Genomic DNA, 23,818 nt, shown 5'->3' on the forward strand with positions numbered 1-23,818 from the left:
CCGCCAATCATCATATTTACCTATTCTGGCTATTTGTCGTCCTCTAAGTCAAATCCGGTAGTCTCGCAAATCTATGCCGATCAAATTTGGTAATTTCAGTTCATCAGAAAATTGGGCATTAATTCAGTCCGTCAAAGATTCAGGGAAACAGCTGTCCTGCAGCGTCACCGTCCTCTCCGTCAGGAAAACGAGAAAGCCATACAACCTCTCTATTTTACCATAAGTTATAGTAAAATCATTGTCCAAAAGTATCAAATATTGGGTTTCAGCTCTTCTGATTGGATAATCTGAGATCGTCCGACAGAGTTCACATGAAATAATGTCTCTTAGGTCATCAGTCTTGCTTGTTCCGGTTTTAAGAGGCATCTTATTGTTCTTCTGAAAAGCTGGCTTGCTTCCCAGGGCGACCTTGGTGGGTACAGTCTGGTAAGGGTCACGACGAGGCCACTGCTGCTGGCGTTAGCGCAGGCGCACTTCACCCAAAACCTCGTGTAGCGTCGTCAGTCAAGTCAGGTACAGGAGGCAGCCATTTTGTGGCAGGCCCAAATGGTCAACTTAAGCAAAAGAAACACAAAACGCAATTAATACATAGAAATGGCTAAATAAATGTTATTCCCTTGCTAATACCCATATGTGTGTGTTTTTATCTAGCTGAAAGCAACACTCAAGCGGTTTATACTTGCTGAATAAAGCACAAATCACAAATACATCACAAAAGCAACATATATCGTGCAGTATTCTAATAGTCTATCATTAGTATGCGTACATAATTTAGTTGACGTATTAATTAAGTCATGCAAATGCAATCCCACGTGTATTTCAGTTATTAATAAGATTGGTTAATAATTTTCACTTCATCCATTAGTTTGATTATAATTAATTAATTAATCTAATTAATATAAACATGCAGAATGGGGAGGGTATACAAAATGTTGCATTACCCGCTCCAGCACTGGTTGCGAGGGACACTTGTAGGACTTTCTTGTATAGCCATCCATTCCTTTTCTGATAGGGCGAGGCCCAGGTCTTCCTCCCAATGTTGCCTCAGGGGGCCAGTGATTTCGCAGTGTGTTGGTGGAGTGATGAGGCGAACCAGCGTATCAAGCGTCCCCCTGTGCCCATTATATGTAGATATTGCAACAAGTGGTGTGTGGGAGGTTCTGTTGCTAAATTGCCCCACCTATCTGAAAGTGAGGCTATGAATGTTTGGTGCATAAGAAATTGCCTTGGAGGGAGACCGTTTTCTGAGATAAGGTCTGCATAGGGGATTAGGTCACTGTCTCTAAAAAGGTCTCCTGTGTCATGGATGTCTGCAGCCTCACAACCACGCAACTCTGCCGCTGTGACGTATGACCCACCCTTTGGTGAACCTAGTAAAGGGATAGCAGGGGCGTATGGTGTAGTAGTTTCTGCGATCGCATTTGAGTGTCGGGATGCTAGCCATCTGGCTATCCATATATTGGTTCTTTTCTGTTGTAATACCAGCTGAGAAATTAGCAACATTTTAGAAATGGCAGAAATGCATGTGGTGTCTATAGTTTACAGGTCATTATATAAAGGCAAGTGTAACACCGCTGAAACGGGGTCAGTGCTTAAACAAAAGTGCTTGAGTGGTTAAAATGAAGGATGGATGCTGCCTGCAGGGAAACTTGGCCAGCTCCTTTCCGACATCATCTTCTCCAGGGCAATCTCTTGCTGGAATACACTAAATGTCTCTCGCCAGGACCGTCTCCCTGAAGTGAAACGTGTTTGGTGATATATATATAAATGGCGACCCTTGTCCTTCGCTGAGAGCAGAACAAACATGTTCTGTCAGGTAACACTCTTTACTTCCTGAGAGTAGTATAAAACTTGCAAAGCCAAACCCAAATTAATTGTCTAGTGCCAAAAACCCAAAAATTGAATTTGTTTTTGATTTGGTGGGAGCTGTTTCCCAACAGTCAGAAATTGGATATATATAACAGAGCACCTCCTTTATTAAGAGAAGACCTTCCTTGTGACAAGACCTACGTGGACCTTATATTGATTCCTTCCTGGACATTGGCACTGCATGCTGCTAATTTCCGAAGTCCGATTCGCTGTTAAGCCCATATGTTCTATGATACTGCTGCCGACCTTAACTGTGAGGACGCCCCCTGTCACCCCAAGATGTCCAGAAGCTCTAACCCAGAGTAATCAGATCCTTCTTCGACTCTCAACAAAGACAAGGTATATTTGCTATAAAAAATATATACAGAGCGCAGCTGAGCAGTTGCAGAAGCGGTAACTTTGCCTGCTGAGCATACTCCCCTGCATCACTGTTTGATGTGTTACCTTATCACGTACCCTGTCCCTGTCACCCTCTAGCCTACACTGGCTTCATGTACGCACAGCCCGTTCACCAGCCTCTGGCCTGAGTTCTGGAATAAGTGTCCCTGAGCCAGACTTGTCCCCCTGCCTCTGTATAACTATATAGCCTCTCCTACCGTAAGTTGCCAGTGGACATGTTGATTGTAAAAATTTATTTTTGGGGGCCATTCGTCACTTTCGTCTAGGCCTTGCCACGTTTGATGATTCGAGCTCAACTGCCCATTTTCTGTCGCATAAATGACTCCCATTGGTGACCCTATTGACTCTATTGTTCTTGTAAATGTGGGGTCGAGAATGTGACCTTTCCAAGCCCTAAGGGGGCCCTAACCGTAAACCTTAAGTCTGCACTGGTCATCTGCAGTGTGATGTAGACTTTTCTGGGCTTTATCCAACAGTACAAAAGTTAGAGCTGTTTAAAACTTAGAATTTAAGACGAGTTTCTTTCCTAACCCAAATTGGAATTTTGTGACCACGACCATCCTGCGAAATCTTTTCCAAACTTAAGGTAACTCGGAGCGCCATGAACACGGAAGCTGGTAGGAACTGATGGCTTTTAAGTTTCAGTTCACATTTGTCCATTTTTTAATAGACTTGCATAACCTATGCTGTTATTTCTTAAAATAAGAATTAGAAGACCTCGCTGCGTAGGTTGGCAAACGGTTTGTGAGATGGTTGATAGGTCACCAAGTTCACTTCTCAAAAAGAACAAACTTGGTGTTTTCTTTGTGGTACCTCAGCCCAGGGGCACTGCCAGAGGCTCCCACACTAAATCATTTCAGCACCCTGGAACTATCCATGGTGATGAAACTTGATAGAATACCATTGACACACAGGTTATTGTATGAGATACACTAATTGTTTATGGAAAAACGAGCATGTGAACCACACTCTAACAATTAAAGGTGGCCGGGTCGTATTTTACTTATCAGTGCTACATTTTGATGTTGAACAAATTTAATGTACTTCATTGAAGTGTAATTACTCTGGTGTGACTTCCTTAATCGTGCCTTCATAATGGCTTTATTGCTCTCTGGTCCCAGTCTTTTCACAAATTCCCATAATCGGTTCCTCAGATGCCTGATCGACTTTCCATGAGAGTCAAAGATGATTTAGAGGTGCAGCTTTCTGTCGCGGACCCAATGCTTAGCATTCTTGTCAGTCAGAAACCGATGCAGACTCACCTCGCGTGGTTTTTACAGCTTCGAAGTTAAAGGAAAAGGCCTTACAGTTCTATTTCCCACAATAAGCCATGGGTGAAGCCTCTTGCACGATCTGTGAAAAAATGAAACATTTCTCTTCTGACCTTTTCATGACTGAGCCTTGCTGTTCATGGCGATTCAGTACTTTCATGTGCACGAGCACAAATTGGTATTGTGCGCTGACATATATGCTTGTTACCGATTAGAAGTTTTCTGCTTTGGTGGTATTGAAATTTGTACAGTGTGCATGCCAATTTGTTTTATTTGTTGATGAGGAATGTAGATGCACAGTCAGAGAGGCAAAACGTTTTCTTGTCTGTATTTAAGAGTTCTGTTGATTTTTTTCTTGCTGGAGGCGTTTGTGTGAATTCTTTCGCTGGTTTGCGCGATTTCTTTTCTGGTTTGCCAGCAACGGAACAGCTGAATTCTGCCTGTTCAGTGTGTTGCATAATATGCGGAAGTGAAAAAACCTGAAGCACCAAGAAGTAACCTTTGAATTACTTGGCTGGAGATCCTGAAATGAAAGGTTGCAAGAGAATGTTTCTTGCTATTTGCAAGTGCTTCAAGGCAGAAGGCTTTGTTTGGGTTTGAGCCACAGTCATTGGTTTTTAGTATGGCAAAAGTCCAAGTTTGATGGCTTTCATTATGTTTTTTTTCCAACTTGAATTTACAGTTTTTCATTTCCTTTACGATTAGGGAAGCCTTGTTCTTCCTCCCACGTAGACTGCTTATTTTATTTGAATTCGCCCTGGTGGTATTGTGAAACAGTTTCGTTTGTATATTTATAGTGGCAGCGCAGTGCTTGTGACTACTGCATTTCAGCTCTATTGTAGCAATTAACTGTGTTAAGGGAGAGTAACAGGTTTGCAGATGTAAATGTGCTTGATGTGGGATAGGCCCTGGTCTAGGCAAGTGATTGTGTTAGGAATACACCTGGGGCAAAGAGGGTTGAGGAGGTATTTTAAGACGTCTTGGAGGTGAGATTGACCTTCTGGCTGTTGTGGTTCAATATTATCATCACCATATTGTTCTGATAGAGAGTGTTAACGGGAGTCAGAATAAGATGAAAAGGAGTTACCCTGCCTGAATACTCTAGCTGCGGCCTAAGAGCTTGGCAGGGCACCTTATCTCATTCATGTTATTTATGCCTTACATAAACAGAAGGAGGCACATAAACCAGTCTAGAAGCTGTCAAAAACCACAGTTCTCCAAAGGTCTCACCTAAGTCTGAAGCGCTACTGTACATTTAAATGCCATTATTTGAGACCAATATGTTTTTATTTAGATTTTTGTTAGTTATCAGTTTGATTTCATACATTGACACAGTTCAAGAAAATTAATGTAATGTCCATTTATATGGGAGTGTCCATGTGTTTACAAATGTCTTCAGACAGTAGTCACTAGCCTTGAAGAAAATAGTTGGACTCTGGCATTGCAGAAGTAGAGGTCGCTGCCACAATGATTTTATGACAGGAGTGATTGAGATCCCGATATGATGGAAGCGGTTAATCTCTGTGGAGAAAGCAGTTGCGATCCAGCCGTGTCTGTAGAAGTTTCACAAATAAAGCCTTTAGTGACTTGGTGTCTGTGTTCCTATTTGTGTTTATTAATTGTGCTTAATTTGTTTTTAATTACGCACTATGCCAAGTAAGGTGTGGGGATGCTGTTCAGTAGCAGTTCTGCAGTTGCCAATCCTTAAGCATGGGACATTCTCCTGTATTGAGTGACCACGGAAAGCTATTTGAGACCGTATACTAGTCTAATCATGAAGCTTCTAATTCTCTGTTGCTGACTGTGGCCGTTATAAATGCATTAGCCAATGTGGGATGGTGAGCTGATGATCAGATAGGAAAAATATTGTTCAGAATATCTGAGTTTGTGAAAGCGGACCCACACAAGTTTTGATCTGTCTAGTATGTGTAAGCTTTTTATCCAATTTAAGCCCTGTTGAAGTTAAAGGGAAGGGCCTTCATACAAGTTTCTGGAACCTCTCAGGTAAGAGGTAAGATCTTTCCCACATGTTAGACTCCTAAGTTACAGCAACGGCGCGAGATCCTGACAGGGCTCCATCCTTCCTTTTATTTTTAATATCTCCTAGCTTCCACTCAACACTCGCTCCTCAGTGGTTCAGTTTAGAGCTGCGCTTAATGTAAAGGCGATTTCTTGCCTCTCCCACTGTCTATACAGCACTGTCTCCACAGTGCAGTCCTTTAAAACACTGTCTCAGTGGCTTTGTCCTTATGCTAATGACTGTACACTGGGACACATGACCTCACTTTGTAATTCACTTTAGCGGACTCCTTGTCTCATTTGTGTTAAAGTTACCTTCTTCTCTTAGATTCTACCAAAAAACTACTAGGCAGGATCTTATTTCTTTAAAACTAAAATGTTATTGTTTTCTCAAAACAACAATAAACAATATGACCAACGACCTCCTATTGACACAGTAGGTATAGTGCACCAGTGTAAGTATTACCTTTCCACACCCAGTCCATGATAATCCCACAACCTGCCTCGGATCTTTTCGTGTTTGCAGGGGCAGTCCCTTGCTTCATAAATAGGTTGCTGCTGCGCATACCAATCCACCCCTTCTCCACTCTGCTATAGACAGGGGGCGTATGGGCCTTCCACTTGCAAGCTATATCCCGCTTGGCCTCCAGAATAACCACTCCAACAAAGGTACACTCCAACCTAGGTCCCCCCATCTTCTCCAACAGTCCCAACAGAGCAACCCTAGGGGTGAGGTCAATCTGACGCCCAAGAATCTCGGAGACCTTTCCCTCAATCTCCTTCCAAAAAAGGATCAATCGCGGACAGGCCCAAACCATGTGGAGAAAATCCACCTCAGCTGCGGAACAATGGGCACATCGGGATTGGGAGGTTCTGCCAGTTGGGAGGAGCTGCTGGGGAGTCATATACGCAAGAAGCAGGTAATTAAGTTGGACCAATCACAAGCGTCAGAGCCTGACGCCTGTTGTCATCATAGAGTTCGCCCATCCAGGCCTTCCACTGTTTGCTTAAGTCGGGTAAGCAGTTTGGGGCGTTAAGAATGAGACCCCAGTAAATTCGAGCAATAGCACCCTTGCACAGCTTCCCCGGGCAGCATCTTATTAAAGGGACTTGAAGCTTGGCAACATATGCCAGAATTTTTTCTAATGAGCAATACACATTATGCAAATATATTGGTAAAGTGGTATTGTGCTTAAACCTTCACATGATACTTTAAAATTCCTTTCCCTGATCCCTAATGTGGTAGTGCAAACTGGCAGCCAAAGTGTTTGTGCTGCAGGGTGTTGGACCTACTTGTCCTAAGGACAAAATACACATGAAAACTTGTTGCCCTTCACCCCAAATAATATGTCCTGGGCGTGGGGCTATAGGAATTCAACATCCTTGTACCAGGCAGCAAAGTACCCATGATGTGGCCAGCAGAATGGACGCACTAGCAAAGCACTGGCCTCCTAAAAGTAGCAACAACACGTGCATTGAATAGAAAATTCAAGAAGGTTCTTGAAACTACTGCCACGGTAATCGGGTGAGACCTCGTGAACTGTGTGCCAGAGTTAGCCTCTAAAAGTAATCTTCATTCTCAAGGTGAGACATCGTCCTTCAGAGCTGGACACAAGGCCTTGACAGGGATGTCTGAATCATATTATATTTGTAACAAATCTCTCTTTAGTGCTATTACGCTGTCTGTTACTTTGCACCCTAACATTACTTTGTGCCTTATTTAGACGTAGGTGGATGTGAGACCTCCAATCAAAAGCAAAGGACGTTCTGTCCATCCTACTTAGAGTTCGTAGAGGTCCTATACACTATGAGGGCCGATGAGACATCCTTGGCTTTCTTTGGTTCTCCTGCCTCCATCAAACTCTAAATAAGGCCCTTTGTCTCACAGCCTTGTCATATTGTCTGCTTACATTGTGTGTGCGTGTGTCTTTGTTGATTCCTGTGGCTATAACTTTTCTGTTTGAGGGAAGCTTGCATTGTACTGCAAATTGGATACTTGTTCTGTATCTATTAAGAAGAGTGTAATGCTTACTCTGCTGCAACCACTGGTAAACCAGAGTTGTGTTAATGAAGCTTGAAATAATCTTTTCACAGAAGCCAATACGATTGGCTAAGTCTGAGTTTCTTTAATAAGCACACTGATGAGGATGTGCACATCCATAGACTTACTTGGTTGGAGGCATGGTCATCTAAGCAAACCAAAGAGTTTAACCGCAATAAATCAGTGTCCCTGGTTAGGAATCGACGAGAACGTAGAGACTGGAAGTGGCGTTTTATTGTTACAGGAAAAGTTATTTTATGTGTACCCTTGTTTAAAATGGAGTTAACATTATACTTCATGAGTAAAGTCTGGTCTAAGTTGCTTAAGGTAAGAAACCACAAAACTGAAAGACTGTTGGCAAATGTGCCATGTTACGACTGCCCCTCTCCATTATAAGTTGATGTAGCCATTTTCAACGGTTTAGAAATCTTTTGTTAAAAAAAGAATGACTTCTGCTACCTTGGCCTGGATACAAGTGTGTGCTGTCCCCGTGCACCCCTCTCTCTGCGTGGTGACCTACATTGTGCATTGTGCATCACCATTTTATCCAAGCTTCTTTAGGCCCCCTGCAGATTCATTCGGAGACGACGTTAAGCTGAGAAAGCTGGATTCATTAAGTCGCACAGAGAATGACCTGCTTTGTTCTTCACTAGTAAACAGTTTTGTGTCTTCAGATTTTAAAAGTACCCAAACTCCAAGGTTTTGGATTGCCTCTGCGTTTAGCATGCGTGAACCTGTGAAGTTCTAGTGTTTTATTACTACTACCGACAACGCTCCTAATCTTTCTTTCCTTCTTTCTAGCAGTTTCCAAGGTGGCTCCATTTTACTTATCTAGCCAGATAGGAACCTTCAGGCATGTTCTGTCAATAATTGATCTAAAGTGGTTCCTTCTACCTTAATATCTCCCAATAAGTTCTTGAACCCTAGAACAATGGATTTGGAAAGGACTCCACAAAACCAACTGGACCCTCTCCTTTGGTGCAGAAACCATTGCTGTGCTAATATTCCCCATGCCTGACTATCCAAACCTCTACAGAGGGACATATTACCTCTGTACTAAAGTGCCAGGACCCCATTGATTGTCAAGGCCTATTGTGTGCGGGGTCATTTCTGTACTAGTTGCCTAGAATCCTGTGGTACAGAGTGTCAAATGCTCTGCTTCTGGGGATATTTAAATCTTCGGAGCTGCCTTACAGGGCTAAATCTATCTCTGCACTTCTGCAGTTTGCAAGTTAGCACATTTTGTTTAAGACTTGAAGGAGTGAGCTTCTAGCAACCTTACATGGGGTACAGTTTCACTAGGTAAATGCGCTAATGTTTGGAATGTTTTCCCTTGTTAAGAGCCTTGCTTTTGAATTTGAATACTATTCTAGGCATAACGTTTTTGTTTCTTACTATCCCACACTCCAAATACATGCAGCTAATGCATTCATACCCGCTCCTCCTTTTGAAAAGTATGCCCGGGCACTGTAGTTTTATGTGATACAAATTAGTGATTCTTAGTAGCGCCATCATCGCTTTTGTTCACGTTTGCTGCACTTTGGAAAAATCATTAACTAGACTTCAGTTCATTATGAATGACGCAGCCAGGCTGATCTTCAGGCTCCCCAGGAAAACCCACGCTACCCCTCTCCTACGCCAGCTGCATTGGCTACCCGTCAAGCAGAGAGCCAAATCCAAGGGCCTCTGCATTGCACACAAAGCTGTCTATGGCCATGCCCCCACCTACATTAAAGACCGCCTAAACCTCTATACCCCTAACCGGACCCCACGATCCTCAGAGGCATGCCTACTGGCATGTCCCCGCTTCAGCCTCGCTACCATGGGAGGAAGAGCTTTCTCTAACTCGATCCCCCCACTCTGGAAAAAAATGCCAGAGAATCTCCGCAAGGAACAGGCCCTTCTTCCCTTTAGGAAAAGGTTAAAAACGATCCTCTTCTCTGAAGCATGGGGGCTCTCCCTAATCTAAAATCACCCCCTGGCCGGACGCTCCTCTCACTCTTGACAGCGCTTAGAGACCTGACGGTGATAATGCGCTCTACAAATTTGAATCACAATCACTTTGTGGTATTATATTAGACGCAAAACAAGGGGTATGGGGTAATTACAAGTGCATGTATCTCAATATGGGAAATAGTAATATCTTACAAGGGTGCAAGGAATCAGAGGCTCACTTCCCCCTTAAACCTCCTAGGATATAGATCCTATAGCTTTACAACAGAAAAAACGATTCAGCACTCCAACATGTAAAGGAATTAATAAATTCTACAAGTACAAATCAAGTGGAAAGGAGAAAAAGCACATCAATTCCGCAGGTTCATATTTCTTTGTTTCTTTATGGCATTATGTGCAATAGAAATCATTTGACTTTGTCTCAGAATTTAAAACTCTTCCTCGGCTCTAGACACAGCTGCTTGGAAACAGTAGTCTGTAAAAATCAGACTGGCGAGCCTTTAAACGTCAGTTAGCAAGAAAATTGAAAAAGTTCTTTTTTTTAATTAATTTTTTAGAAGGCACATAATAGTAAAGTACACGTTTCTATGCCCTCTTGATTTTAGCAGAAAAGGGACATGAAAAATGGGGCGACTCAAGCTCCAACTATAGCACGAAATGCCCCCTTGAGTCAATTTTTAGCAGGAATATGCATTTAATCAAAGCAGCCGCTCGCATTCTGTGTTCATGTTCATTTCCAGTAACTTTTTATCTCAAATACTGTTTTTCTGTACTTTTTTACAGCGGATGGTGGGTAATTACGTGAAGTCGCATAATTTCTGAGATTTTGCATATCAAGCATAATACGAAATTCCCAAAATTATGCAAAGTATGCTGTCGTCATTTGAATTTTGCCCTGGCTAACAGGGAAGAGTGCCTCGTGCCATCCTTGTGTGCCTCCTACCGAGGTTTAACTGTATATATTTCTTGATAAGCAAAATTTGGACTTTGAGCTACTGTGTATATCCCAGAATCTCAAAACAGACAGGCTGAAAAATATAGTAATAAATTCATGATAGACGGATGCAACGAGGATTAAGCTGTATTGCTTTAGAAATTTATTCCACAGTGTGTGTATATAAATCAATAAAGAGGTCTTGATTCAGTGTGACTGTGCATCAAATTTAAAACGATGAACCTTTGACAAAGGTAGCATTAATGCTAATGATTAGAGGCAGTGTTTAACACATATGGTCCCTCTATTGGTCATGTTACCTTGCCAGGGTTCCTGACAGAATCTTCCTTCTTTTACCTGCTAGAGCGCCACAACATAACTTCTGTACTGAAGTTTTTTTGCTTCTTATTTATGACCGGGTTTTTGCACTTGCTTTGTTCGGCCGATTGTCTCCCTAAATGCAGCTATCTAAGTTCCCAATGACTTCTAGGAGCAAATGGAAAGTCCATAAATGTAAGGGTTTTAACCCTGCGTATGTGTTCCTCATACTGCATAACATTTCAATCTGAAGTTTCCGTGGCTGACAAAATTCAGCTCAAGTTTAACAGAGCGCGAATTTCAGTTCCTTTCTTCGAGGCCCCACTCATCCAGGGTTCACCAAGATTTGCAAAATCAGACGTCTGCTCTGAGCAAAAAAACGAATGAAAGCTTAGCTGAGCATAGTTATTTCCTCTCTAGACTCTTTTCTCGATGGCCAGGAATGTGACCCTTTGAGCTCTGCTTAGAATAAAAAGTCAGTTTGGCTCCGATGAGAAATTGTCAGTTGTTGACTCACCTGTTTGAAGAGCTTATTCTTGGCAGCACTTCCTTTCCTGCAACGCTTTTGCCTCCAGAACTCTACCGTCTCTCTGAGCGCCAACCCTTCAACCAATCTACGTCATTTCTAATTTGGCGTGACGCGCCAATTAAGTTCTGTTAACCCTTTGGCATCGGATTCGTTTGTGCACATTTGTGTGGAATTCAAGGGAGGGAAGTCGATTTAAGATTGCCATTCTTAAAGGAGCTCTTGTTTTAGGCAGTTGATGCATAGTAGGTTGTACAGTTCTGACATCTTCAGAATAACATTGCAGATCAAGATGGTATCCGACTTTAATGTTACACGTTCTGCTACTCGAGACGAAATTGGCTTTCCAGTGCTTTTGATCTCTGATACTCCCAGGCGCCGAGTTATATCCAAGGGTTGTCGTTTATTTACAGCGTTAATTCACATGAGCGCTATTACCCCTGTTCATACTCCTTCCGATTCAATTCGCATCCATTCCCCTCTGCACGTGCCTTACAAGTTAAATGTTTTTATATGTGCTTCCCAAATGACTTTACAACAGTGTTTCAAGAATTTTCATCCAGAGCTTATAAATCGTTTTGAGGGCTAACTGCTGTCCGAGGCCCAACCTTCTAGATTCTGGAATGCTTTCTATGTGTGTGTCTTCAGTCCTTAATTGAATTTCTTTGCCTTTGGGAACTTCTCCATGTTCACTGCACACACATTTATATTGTTCTAGAATCTAGAATATATCTACTAAATGTCCCTTATAGTCCTGAAGCACACCAAACTGCGCTGGGATCCTGGCCCCCTTAGTTGGAGGACAGTGTTGAGTAGTGTTTTGGTTGTAGATTGCCCTTTATCTGAGGAGTTGGGTGAGATGCATTAAGTTTAAAGACATACTCTAATAATAGGGACTACTATCGAAAATAACAATAACAGAAGAACTGGATATGACGCAAGTAGGAGAAATTACAAAGGGAGGTTGAACGTGATGAGACTAAAAGGGAAGAAATAATAGTCTGACCAAAACTCTACAATTCTATCTTGTAGGCTGATTAATGCTGATTTTGTTTGTCTTCTTAACTACTGGCTGTGGTGTTGCTGAACTGCTACACTCTCCTTTTACATAGCTATTGTGTGGGGTGGGGGCATGTTCGGTTATTCAAAGTGTTATAGGTTAAAGTTGCAGTCACTTGTTTTTTTGTAAAATCGATTATTGCACAGGCGCTTTTAGTGCCCTTTTACAGATGTTCGCTGGTGCTGCTTTCATGCAACAAGTAGGACGCCCGATAGTGAAACTAAGCAGCTCTTTAGTCAAACCCTCACAAAGCAGGATGGTGGTTGGGCAACATGAAGTGTGTGGGGACTGGGATTTGACAGGGAATAGAAGCACATAAGGTAAGAGAAGAAAGAAGCACACACCCAATTAGAAGGGTTGTCAATAAGCTATGAATTTCGGGAGGGACAAAACAAGAGGTGGGAAAGCCATCAAATAACAAGTAAGTTAATGAGACAATAGGCCGACCCAAAGCCTACTTTGAGCATTGCTATTCTACATGACCAGTCTATAAAATAGTGATAACCATAACATTGTAAAAGGTAGTGATCGACAGGTCCCAAGTTTGAATGCCTTCTACCTCTCCTGATGACTGGTTGAGTACATACAAATGAGTAGTAGTAACACATGCTATTTACTGGTATGTGTGTGTTATGAAGCACTATATAAACATATTAATATTACTATTACCACGAAGAGTGTGCATGGCCTATGATGCTGCATGTGACAATTATTTTTATATTTACTTTTTAAAAACATTTTTTAAGCTGCAACCTTTCAACTTCTTGAGCTATCTTGCCATCATCTTAGATTATTTATGCACAGTTTTGTGTAAATGTATATCTTTATGCTAGAGATGGGCAAGCCCAGATTGCCCACAGCTTGCTTCAAACCATTTGCCTGGATCCGTTTTGCACTTGGTCTTATGTGTCTAGTAAATCAAAATAGAGCAAAGCCAAGCATTCCAGGTGCTGACACTTTCTCCTCCCGTTAGAAATTGTAAAAAGGCTATAACTACCAACTGATTTTCTGTTAAATTGTTTACTCTTAATACGTGTCATGCAGGGCAGTTATATTAGCTAATGTACTATATTTAAATAGGTTGAAGAAACATTTTTTGATGGTTACAGTCGCATGGCCAAGCCTGATCCCAGGCTCAGATATAGCGCGATGAAGTTGCTGGCTTACCTGCTTCTGTTTTGTGCCTCTGAATTTTGTACATCAGACTAGTACTTATTTCTGGCGTTGTTTTTATTGTCCCAACATTCTTAAATCAAATCCAATATTTTAAGAACTAGTATGCACCATTCTGGATGTGAGATCATTCAAAATTGCTTTACTTTTTTCTCTGTGCACCTTCAATGTCTTGTTTTGCAGGCATTCTAATGTTCATTGGAACTTTACCTTACTGTATGAGCGCATCCCTCATAAGTCTGGATGCATTAGAATAAATAGATTAAAATTATTTTCTTTCTGGTCTGTGACATCTATAGTCTTGATTTCGCTAATGCGGTTTCATAATATGCGGTTACTGTCATAATGCTTGATATGTGCACCGCTGTATGAATATTGAGTAAAATTAACAAACTCTAGTCCAAACCCTGAGCACTCATTGATGTCAAAACATGCAAATAGACTCACTGTTTGGACAGTCAAACAACTCGACGTCTCATTTCCGGCTTCATAGATACTATGAAGTAACAGTAGTCTGTGAGAAAGCAAGAAGGGGTGGGAGTTAGTGTAGTCAGAGAGGTAATTAGTATGATAGTAGGAGATCTGGTAGTTTTCAGAGGGTTCCATCAGAATGTGATTTCCACATAATGTCCTTGTGTGTGAAGATGGAAAGTTGTATACTCGCTCGTGAAAGTTGTCTGCAAGTCAAACAGCCTTTGTACCTTGAATATAATTACGGGTCGGATCTGCACCCATAACTTATGCGCCACATTTCTTCACCACAAACCTTACTAAGGTGGGTGCAGAATATTAACCAGTGATATCTAGGCGTGAAATTTGTTCCCATACACTTCTCGCTTCCTGGATCAGATCTATTGGGGGGGGGAAAAAACAAGATAGTTTGCAGTTTCTGGAACAACTTTTTGATCTTATTTTTTTGTGGAAGTTTGTATAGCATCATAAGGTGTTGAGGCTGCTTTTTGAAGCAGAGGTTTATTGAATCAGTTGTTTTTTATACGAGTGCACCTCAATACGCCTGTAGAGTACAATATACACAGGATCTTAGAATGAAGTGCCAGGATATCTGTTCTATGTGTGTTAAGCAGTCCATGGAGAGTAGAAAGCTTGACAAGAACAGTGTTTTTGCTTTGTTGATTTTCAAAATGTTCGTTGTGTTGGGGATTAGAAAGTGAAGTCCAATGCTTTCTGCTTCTTTAATTTACCACCGGGTCAGTTTTAGATAAAAAATGTGCCCTGTAAAACAAAAAAACACAAAACAAAATTGGTGTAAATTTGTGGCTCATGTCTTTGGTGAAGCCTTACTTGTTTAGCATCAGTTGACTAGTTGTTGGATAAATGCGTGGTAAATAAAGCATTTAAAACCTGTTATACTATTAATGGTGATTACCACTTGAAACACTGTGAGTCTTAAAAAGGAATTCATAATTACAGTTTCAACGTCTTGCATAATTTGAGAAACCCGCTCCCAAGCAGTTCTACACTCATGCTGCAAGGGACAAGCCCATTGTTCACACGTTCTGGACCATGCCCTAAAATAGAGCATAGTCCAGAATGTTGAACAAAAGGATTCAGTCATTAACTTTACCACTTTCAGTGGAAGCTTCATTTCAACATTCTGGACTTAATGGCAGTTTAAGGATTTTTGGAGACCCTTTTTTTAACTATTTTGAATTTAGTGCCCATTTGTAGATTAATCCGTTCTAATCTGTGCCGTCAAACAATATTAAAATACATGTTCAACTGTCGCTCATGCATTAACAGCAAACATATTGAGCTGCCTCGTGTCAACAGTACTGAAAGGAAGATTGAGTAAGCATTGATGATTTGTTTTGTGTTTGTATTGAGATCACCTAACTGTCTCTCTGTCTCGGTCTTTACATGCAGCAATATTGAACCTGCAATTCAGTGTCTAGCCAGCCTGTTCGTACCATTGCAGTAAAAACATTCTAAGGGGTATGTGTTTAGTACATGATGTTAATATTATATATTGTGGAAATAGTGCTTGAAATTGTAGCTTTAAGTGATGGACACTGATGGGAGTTGGATTTTTTGTTTTTTCTGTGTCGGTAAATTGAATGACAGAAGGAGACCTGTGGAAGGCGAGGGAGTGGAGGCCTTGACCCCAACCAGAAACGTGAAAGAAGAGTGTTCTCTAAAGCAGACTCAGACTAGATACGCACAACTTTCAGACGCAAAACATGTTTGTTCCTGTTCGAATTTGTGCGAGCCTAAAACAATAATGCAACAAGTCACAGGTGGTTGAATTTCACTGTGCCCACCTACATTGTTGGAATAGAGAGGGATCCAGCCAGATCATGGATCCAATAGATATCCTCAGTGTTGGCTGGTGACATATGAAAGTGGTAGGGCGTAGACGTTTGAATGAGTGACGAGGTGAACATTGCGAACGAGACCGACTGTATAAGGGAGTTCGGGGGATGATTCACAAAAGCATTTGTGAGTAGGGAAAGTAGTACTAATGGAATACTATTTTATGTACTCTTGCATTTCTTTATGAATTGGAACTGAAACATTCAAATCCTTCTTAGTAGAAGTGCAAAAAAGGGCATTGCTCCTTTTTATATGTACTAATTGAGTATGTCTATTCCCTTAATATTCCAGTTCTATTCCCACTTAGGATGTTTTGGGACCAATTCACAAAGTCATGAAAGAGTATGTAAAAGAGTGCTAGTACTGCAAACTACCTTTGAGAATAGGCCCCAGTATATTCATTCCTGGACTACTGTATAAGCACACCTATAAAGTGCGGAATATATCATGTTTGTACTACAGACTGGAGCATACATATACAACAGATTGTGTCGATACAGCAGAATTTCATCCTTGTTCTACAGAATATATCGTAATTGAACAACGAATATGTTCTTGGCTGTATTAGACAATCAATTCATCATTAAGTGCTATTTCAGACTATTAATTGAGGTAGACATACACATAACCCATTAATAATCTGAACACTATGCCCATCAGTCCATAATTGTATTGCATAATGTGGTTATCCCTGTGCCAGAAAACATGTCCATGTCTTTTTGAAAAAATACCCAGAAGGTTTTATTTATGGAAGACTACAAGAAGTAACAATGTATGATTAAAAGGTTCCCATCCTGCTCAAAATGCCTAATCACTTTATGACTATACTCTATATTTTTCTATTTTATCATGCAGATACATAAACTGGTAGGAAGGATAGTACAAAAGGTTAATAAATCGCTTCACTTCCAACTTAAAAAACTAAAAAGGCAAAATATTTTTCGAAAAGGAGCTGAGGCCTCCGAATGTTCCCAAATGGTGCCCAAGGAATTTGGGATTTGCGTTTTTCGTTTTGTACCTGCAAATCATCTGAGGTAAATTGTGAAAGGGCAGCACCCTTTGCTACAAGCGCCAGCTCTTAATTGGGAATTTTAGCCATTTCCACAAAAAAAGACTTTTAAAGACCTTTTTGAGAGACCAAACATAACTAAAAAATAGAATGTTTTGACTGCCTCTCCGACATAATGCTATGCACTGGCTGGAATGAGTGCTCAGTGGAAAGGCTTTTTCTTTTAAAAATTCAGTATTGTAATTGAACTTCCTCTTAATCAGAAGGTTTTATTTTTTTCAGCAGCAGCAACAGAAAATATCTATAACTTAGTGTCAGATGATCAGCTATGGTACTCCTTTCTTTAACCGTTAAAAGGATGAATAGAGGAGTCCTTCCTGCTGGACCTTGATCCTTTGCTCTGAACACTGCACACTCACCGCCGTAGCACGCGCTCATCTCACTGAGACTGTTTAGTGGACGCACTCGTACTTGAAATTTGGGTCACATCGTCTTTATGCTGTTACAAACGTTCTTCAGGAATTATGCGTTTGTGAAGTTAATGAAAAGTAAAACACACACACTCACTCACACTCACACTCTCTCTCTCTCTCTCTCTACAGCAGCAGGTGTGTTCTGACTCACCAAGAGGGAGGGAGAGAGAGAGGCTGGCTGAGCAGCTTGCGTCGCTCAGCCAATCCAGACGCTGCTTCCTTGCTGTTACACATCATGAGTGCAGCGTCCGGATTGGGTCGAGCAGGCAAACTCACCCCTCATTGGGAGACTGGGTATCTCTGGCTTTGACTAACCCCGGCTCACTAATGTGCAGTAGTGAGAAGCCTTTAGTGGGCATGTCGGGCTGGCTGGAGAAAGGCAGCCGTCCAACCCGACATGCGCACTTTGTGGCCTAAATGCCCAGCCCTGTTGCTGCTACCCATGGTGTCTTATAACATTAAAGCCCGGGTCCCACCCCATTCTGAGCCATCATCGCGATCGCGCTAATTGGAATACTCAGTATTCAATACTGTGATTGTCATTGAATGCAATACTGTGTAGTATATATTCACAAAATTTGGGGCCAAAATATCAGAGGGTCAGCGCTCCATCACCCAAAGGCAGGAACCACTCCTGGATATTACTATTCAGTTGGATTTTTGAGGGTCTAGTGAAACGTGCTGTGTCGCAGTGCAATTTACACACACATTCCGGATGGTCCGCAGTTTGTGTGCTTTTTATTCAGACAAGAAATGTGCAGTATAAGGGAGAGAAATCCTATTTTTCTGTTCTAGCTGTGTCGAAAACCAGTGCCTCACCTAAATGGCCATCAGCATTTCTTTTGTTCGACTCGCATCCTAGTTGGGATGCGTAAACCATGAAGGAATCAGACACTCCGATTATGCTTCACAAGTGCCTAAAAGAAAAGCTAATGATTTCGAGGTAGGTTCCTTATCTCTCCAAACTTTGTATGTATATGATATGCGTACGCTGTGAAAATATGAGCTTGAATTGTTTATATGAGTAATTGCACTAAAAAAGTTTATGTAGCACGTACTGATAACTGTTTGTTCCTACTAAAATGAAACCATTCTAAGCATCCATAGATTAATGAAAGATGAAAGAAAAATGCAGTAAGTTTCTGAAATTATAAGTTGCAATTTGCATGCTTCTCCAGTTGATAGCTCTCTAAGCATTGTTATAATCATTTTAACTTGTGACCTACAAGTAACACAAAGATCTTGGCAAATATAAGTAACCCACTGAGGTATCTACATAAAAATAAAATCTGGAACTATTTTTGTTACTTCTCTGCCAGGCCCCAAAAATTTGTGACTGTCTTTCACCTGCAACCCCAGCACAAATTGAGCATTGATCCTATACTACCACCTGACTTTTATTTGCAAGTCTTCATTTATTTGTGAGGTCTGTGCTCCATAAATACCGTAACTGTAATAACCGGATGTAGCATTTCTTTAGCATAGTGTTAATGGTAGTCTTGATACTGATGAACTGTAAGGCAAAGCTCGCTTTTCTCAGTACTCTGATGCCGTATCGTTCTCACCCTAATCCATCAACATAAAACGGACGCCCCAGCTGGGGTCGTCCCATTTATGTTGCCTGGATCAGGCAACAGTGTGTAGAGAAAGCTGTTCTGCATTGGTGGAGGGTTGCGGGGGGGGGGGGGGGGGGGAGTTGCTGTGCTGTCTCTGGGTGAAATTGAAGAGAGGTGCTGTGATCAGATCAGTTGAGATGTGACCACGACCCTGTGGCCATCATGGCATCTAGTTTGTGGCACTTTTGCAACCCTCAATGTGGATAACCGTTGTGGAGGCATGCAGTAATGAAGCATGTTGATTCATCTAGGCAGTGGCGGCTCTTCGGCTAAGATAGTGGAGCGTTGTCCCACTGCTCTCAGAGCAGTGGAATAAAAAGAATAATAATGATAATAACAGTTATTATTATTAAAAAAAATTCGGCCTGGTTGGGCGGGGCTGTGACTCCCGTGACGTCCGGGAGTAGGAGTGGCTGCTGCACTCCAAAGTGTGCAGGACTGCTTGGCCGTCCTTCTCTGGCCAGCCAAGCAGTCCTGCGCACTTGGCATGTTCTGCACCAGGCTGCATTACACAGCCTGGTGGGGGACATGCTCACCCTCCCATTCTCCGTCGGAGCACCGAGCCACAGCGCTCAGGGGGCAGGAGCCTGTGTGCTTCCTGGTTCCAGCGGAGAGATGACAAGGGACAACGTAGGAGAGACGACTGAGGAGGTAGTTTAAAAAAAATATTTTGCGATTCCCGCTGGCCCCGCATCACCTACCTATCCCTCTAATCCCGTTCTCTGCCAGCCGCTATTGAATCTGGGGGTGGTGGGGGAGGGGGGTTCTTTCCAAGGCAGTAATGAGGTGCCAGTTAATTCAAAAGAGCTCTCACCTGATTGCTCCAGGTGAAGGAAAAAAAACACCTGCCCGAATTAGAAACGAGATCCTCACTATTGCTCCTCCTCCTCTGCCTGCGATGTGACAGATTCACAACATCAGGGGCCGAATTACACATTATGCCCCGGGGGTGCAGTGGGCTTTTGTGCGATTCCGGGGCACAATGGTATTACAGATAGAGCTGCAGATGCTTGAGCGACACATTCCATAATATTAAAAGTGCTGGTGCACATGTAACACCAGTGCCATCATTAGTGGGCATTCCCTCATTTGAATGGGGGCTTGGCGCCATGCCAAAGAGGGAATCACTTTGCCTTTGCATCCGCCGTACTACCAACGAAGGTGCAGTGGCAAACATATAACACCAGTGCTATCATGAGAGAGCGCTCCCTCATTTGCATGAACCACCCCCCCCCCCCCACACCTGCATGCAGGTGCAGTCAATCGCTGCACGCACCTGCAAGGGGATCTCTCTCTCTTCAAAGTGCAGGCAGCATGCCACCTGCACTGTGAAACCCGGAACGATTGAAGAAGCCACTCTGTATTTCACTTGAATGTGTTGCCCCCAGGGCAGCGTGTTTGCGGCTGCTCTGGGGGAAGAGCATTCTACTTTATAAGGGGCCCTCTCCCTGCTTGTGCCCGGTGCACCTTTTGAAAGGTGCACCATGGGGGTAGGGGTGGAGTTTTTGTTATTGGGGGCCGATTTTGCAGCAGTCTGACGAAATTGCAAGGGCTGGTTTGCGATCCCAGTCCGGCCCTGTGGATGTTGCATCTTTTATGACACGGAAGACCTTTGAGGAAATTGAGCGTCTCTGCGAACATGCATCTAAAATATTGCATCCATTCCCGCGTTGTCTTAGTTTTAGTATAGCTCTTTGTATCCCAATTTTGCCATTTGTTAGTGCTGTAGGGGCAAGTGTTACTATTAGCATATTTTAATCAATTTAATACCCTGGGAATTTTAGAGGGTTCCGTTGCCCACCTGAAACAAGTAAAGTTCGGATGATTAACCAATTGCCTGGAGTTGCTGTCTTGCATTTAGAGTAGGAGTGTAGCGCTACAAAATTTCCTTGGCGAAATTAGAGTTTACGTTCACAAGTTTATAAAGTAGGTGTTGCTACTGTGCTTACGCTTTGTAGAGGAGCAGTGTTATTTTTTTTAAAAAGGATAATTTAAAATGTGTTGGGAAAGTTTATTATTGAAAGCAGTTGGCAGGTATCTCGACATTTGGGCTTCTGAACAATCTTTTTTTGGAAAGTAAGAAATGTATTGTAACTGATGTTTTTGATTTAGAGAAGCCTTTTCTGCCACTAGAACGAATTCACGTGTACTATCAAATGTAGTGAATTGTGCGGTTTGCTTCAGCAGCATTCACAAAAAAATGTTAGAGACCCGATTTCTTGTGCATTATAAACCTCTGCATATTTTGTTTCATTTTCCAAAGAACCTTTGCAAAGAAAAAGAGGCAGAGGCCCACGTGGCTTATGTGAAACTGTTCCAGTGGCAGCTTCTGAACCTCCGTGTTTCCTCGCCCAACCTGTTGGATTTCCCTCCAGCAAATAAGTAAAACTGGAAAAGACGTTTGCAGTGAGGCAGACGAGAAGTTTGGAATTGGACTTGAGGGATCTGGGCTTTGAAATGCCTCAGGCAAGTTTTCAGATTTTTTCTGTTGTATTCATCTGATTTAGTAAAAAGCCAAAGGCTAAAATAGGGTTGCCACCTTTTTCCAGAAAGAAATTCAGATTTTATTTTAGATTTTATTAAGGCCCGGACCTGATATTTTAATCGAACTTTATAGACAATAGTCTGTATTAATTTTTTTAATGGCCTTTCTGTCTTTGATTATCGGCCAGGGATCATTAAGGCAACTCTGGAACACTCATTGAAATGGCTTTCTTCTCATATTATCAATTAAAAGTTCTTCCCAATATGGTGAAAAAATACCGGGTTTAGGTAGTTTTCCTAGATTTTGTACCAGGTGAGACCTTAAAATACTGGTCATACCAGTAAAAATACGTCCAGTTGGGAACCCAGGAGGCTGCAGTTGTAGTATGAGATCGATGTCTGGCACAATGTGAATAAAATATCATCCTACCTCGTTTCTCACATAAATTATTATATTGTTTGGGTGAAGTACACTGTTAAATACCTGCTGATTGTTCTCACTTTACCTTATTAGTAGGTGCACAAACTGATCAATGGTATGAAATTAGGACCCTTTCAAACTTCAGGGCATTCCACATGCCGTAATGCATAATTTGGTTGCTCATTGTGACCGTAGATGAATTTTGTGATAGCTGTACTTGTTTCTACCCGAGGCGTCCTTGTCCCTTGTTCCCTGGAACAGTGTCCACATTATGTGGAGCTGTTGGTTGATAGTGAACCTGTAACAGGAGTGTAGTTCACACCGCACTATTTTCTAAAGTGAATCCAAAAATGTCGATTTAACCTCCAATGCAACTACATTCCTTTCCCTTTCCCCTTTTTTATCTAAAGTATTTGGCCTTTCCTCCATTACTCATATCTGTCATGGGTGGTAGAGAGTGGAATGATATTCAGGGCCCGTTGCTTGGGAGGTAGTGTTCCAGCATAGTAAGTTTTGACTCCTCTAAACACGTTTGGCGCACATCAACTGTGCAGGTAACTTTGGGTCTGTGGACAGATATCATGAGGAGCAGGCAGTTGAGGAACTTCCGCAGATGACAAGGACTTTAAACTACAGTGTCCCCAGCAATCACCTTTCACAGGCACCTTTTCCACTTCACTGGATTATAAATCAAATAATACTTGTGGCATATCTACACGTTCCTGTTCGGGACGGTGACTGATAGAGGATTGTTTTTGGACTGTTAATAAATAAACGTACCAGAATAATCCTTATTACTGGTAAGCCAAAGTCATTTAGATAGCACAGGATTTTTAGCCATTAACTGAAATCTATTCAAAAATGAATGTTACTGCTGTGTGGTGATGATGGACTTCTACAGAGATGGGTGAATAACTGGATTGGAGGTGTTTCAAGCTTTTTTTTGTTTGGCCACTATGTTCTTTTTAAAACGTTTAGATCAGCCGTTACTTAGCAAGAAAGAAACCATTCTGTGATCATGATCTCGTATCTTCCACAAACTGATATTCGGTAGAGAAGTTGAGTGCTTTGTGAAATCTAATTACATCTAATGAGTACAGTCCAGCTGGTATTTGTATTCATACATCTTTTAACCATTCGTATTTATGGTGTAATCATTAACAACCACATTTTAACGTGTGCTAGATTTTCCCTTTGTGCTAGGAGGGCATCAATTGCTGTAGGGTTCTGATTTCCAATCTTCCTTTGCCATCAGTAGCAAGGGTTTTGCTTTTCATTTAAGGAGGGTTTTTTAGGTCTCTTCTACGCTGCGCACAAGCGCTGCTTTGTCGTGACCTTTTTGGAATCGCTCTGGGCTTTTGTTCAAACTCGTGCATGTTTGGCATTTCCCTTGCGGGAGCGAGCATCGGTGCCATCTGTTAGCAATTATCACGCCCGCCGCTGCTCGCTCCAATAAGGTAAACGCTTGTCTTTAAGCGCTTGTTGTTGATGTTATCTGAGGGGGCGTATTGTTTTTTATTTGGAAACTTGCGATTCTATAATCTCAGTGACTATGCTACGTCCCTGGTGTCATGTCAGCATCAAGGGTTCCCCTAACCACCACTGACAGTAAAAGACAGGCGCCCATCAGTAGCTGCCAGTTTCGTTTGTACTCTGGTAATTGCTAAATGCTCCCGCAGTTTTCCAAGTGACACCTTATCCGCTGAATGTTCTGGAAATTAGAAGTTACTTTTGCAAGCACCAAAATTATCAAGGGAATTCAAGACAGCCTTTTTTATCTCTTAATTGCCGAAGCACGTGGGTGTCGAGCGCTACAATGTAACAAAACTGCCCAACCTGTGTTGTGCCTGGCTCTAGGCTGCAATATAATCCTCCGGCGCCACGCGGCTTTGACACACACTGACTGCTGCCAATTATCGAC

At 42.0% G+C, this 23,818-nt stretch overlaps 1 protein-coding gene across 1 annotated transcript in view; it reads left to right on the plus strand.

Annotated features, from left to right (window-relative positions):
• CREBRF (CREB3 regulatory factor) overlaps window positions 1-23,818 on the plus strand; it is a 307,041-nt gene that overhangs the window by 54,827 nt on the left and 228,396 nt on the right. The window contains exon 2 of the mRNA XM_085618083.1: window positions 21,256-21,458. Coding sequence (XP_085474209.1) covers window positions 21,450-21,458 — 9 coding nt within the window. The 5' untranslated portion in view covers window positions 21,256-21,449. The remainder of the gene's footprint in view (window positions 1-21,255; window positions 21,459-23,818) is intronic.

This window comes from Triturus cristatus, chromosome 7 (assembly GCF_964204655.1).
Source record: "Triturus cristatus chromosome 7, aTriCri1.1, whole genome shotgun sequence".
NCBI classification, from domain to species: domain Eukaryota; kingdom Metazoa; phylum Chordata; class Amphibia; order Caudata; family Salamandridae; genus Triturus; species Triturus cristatus.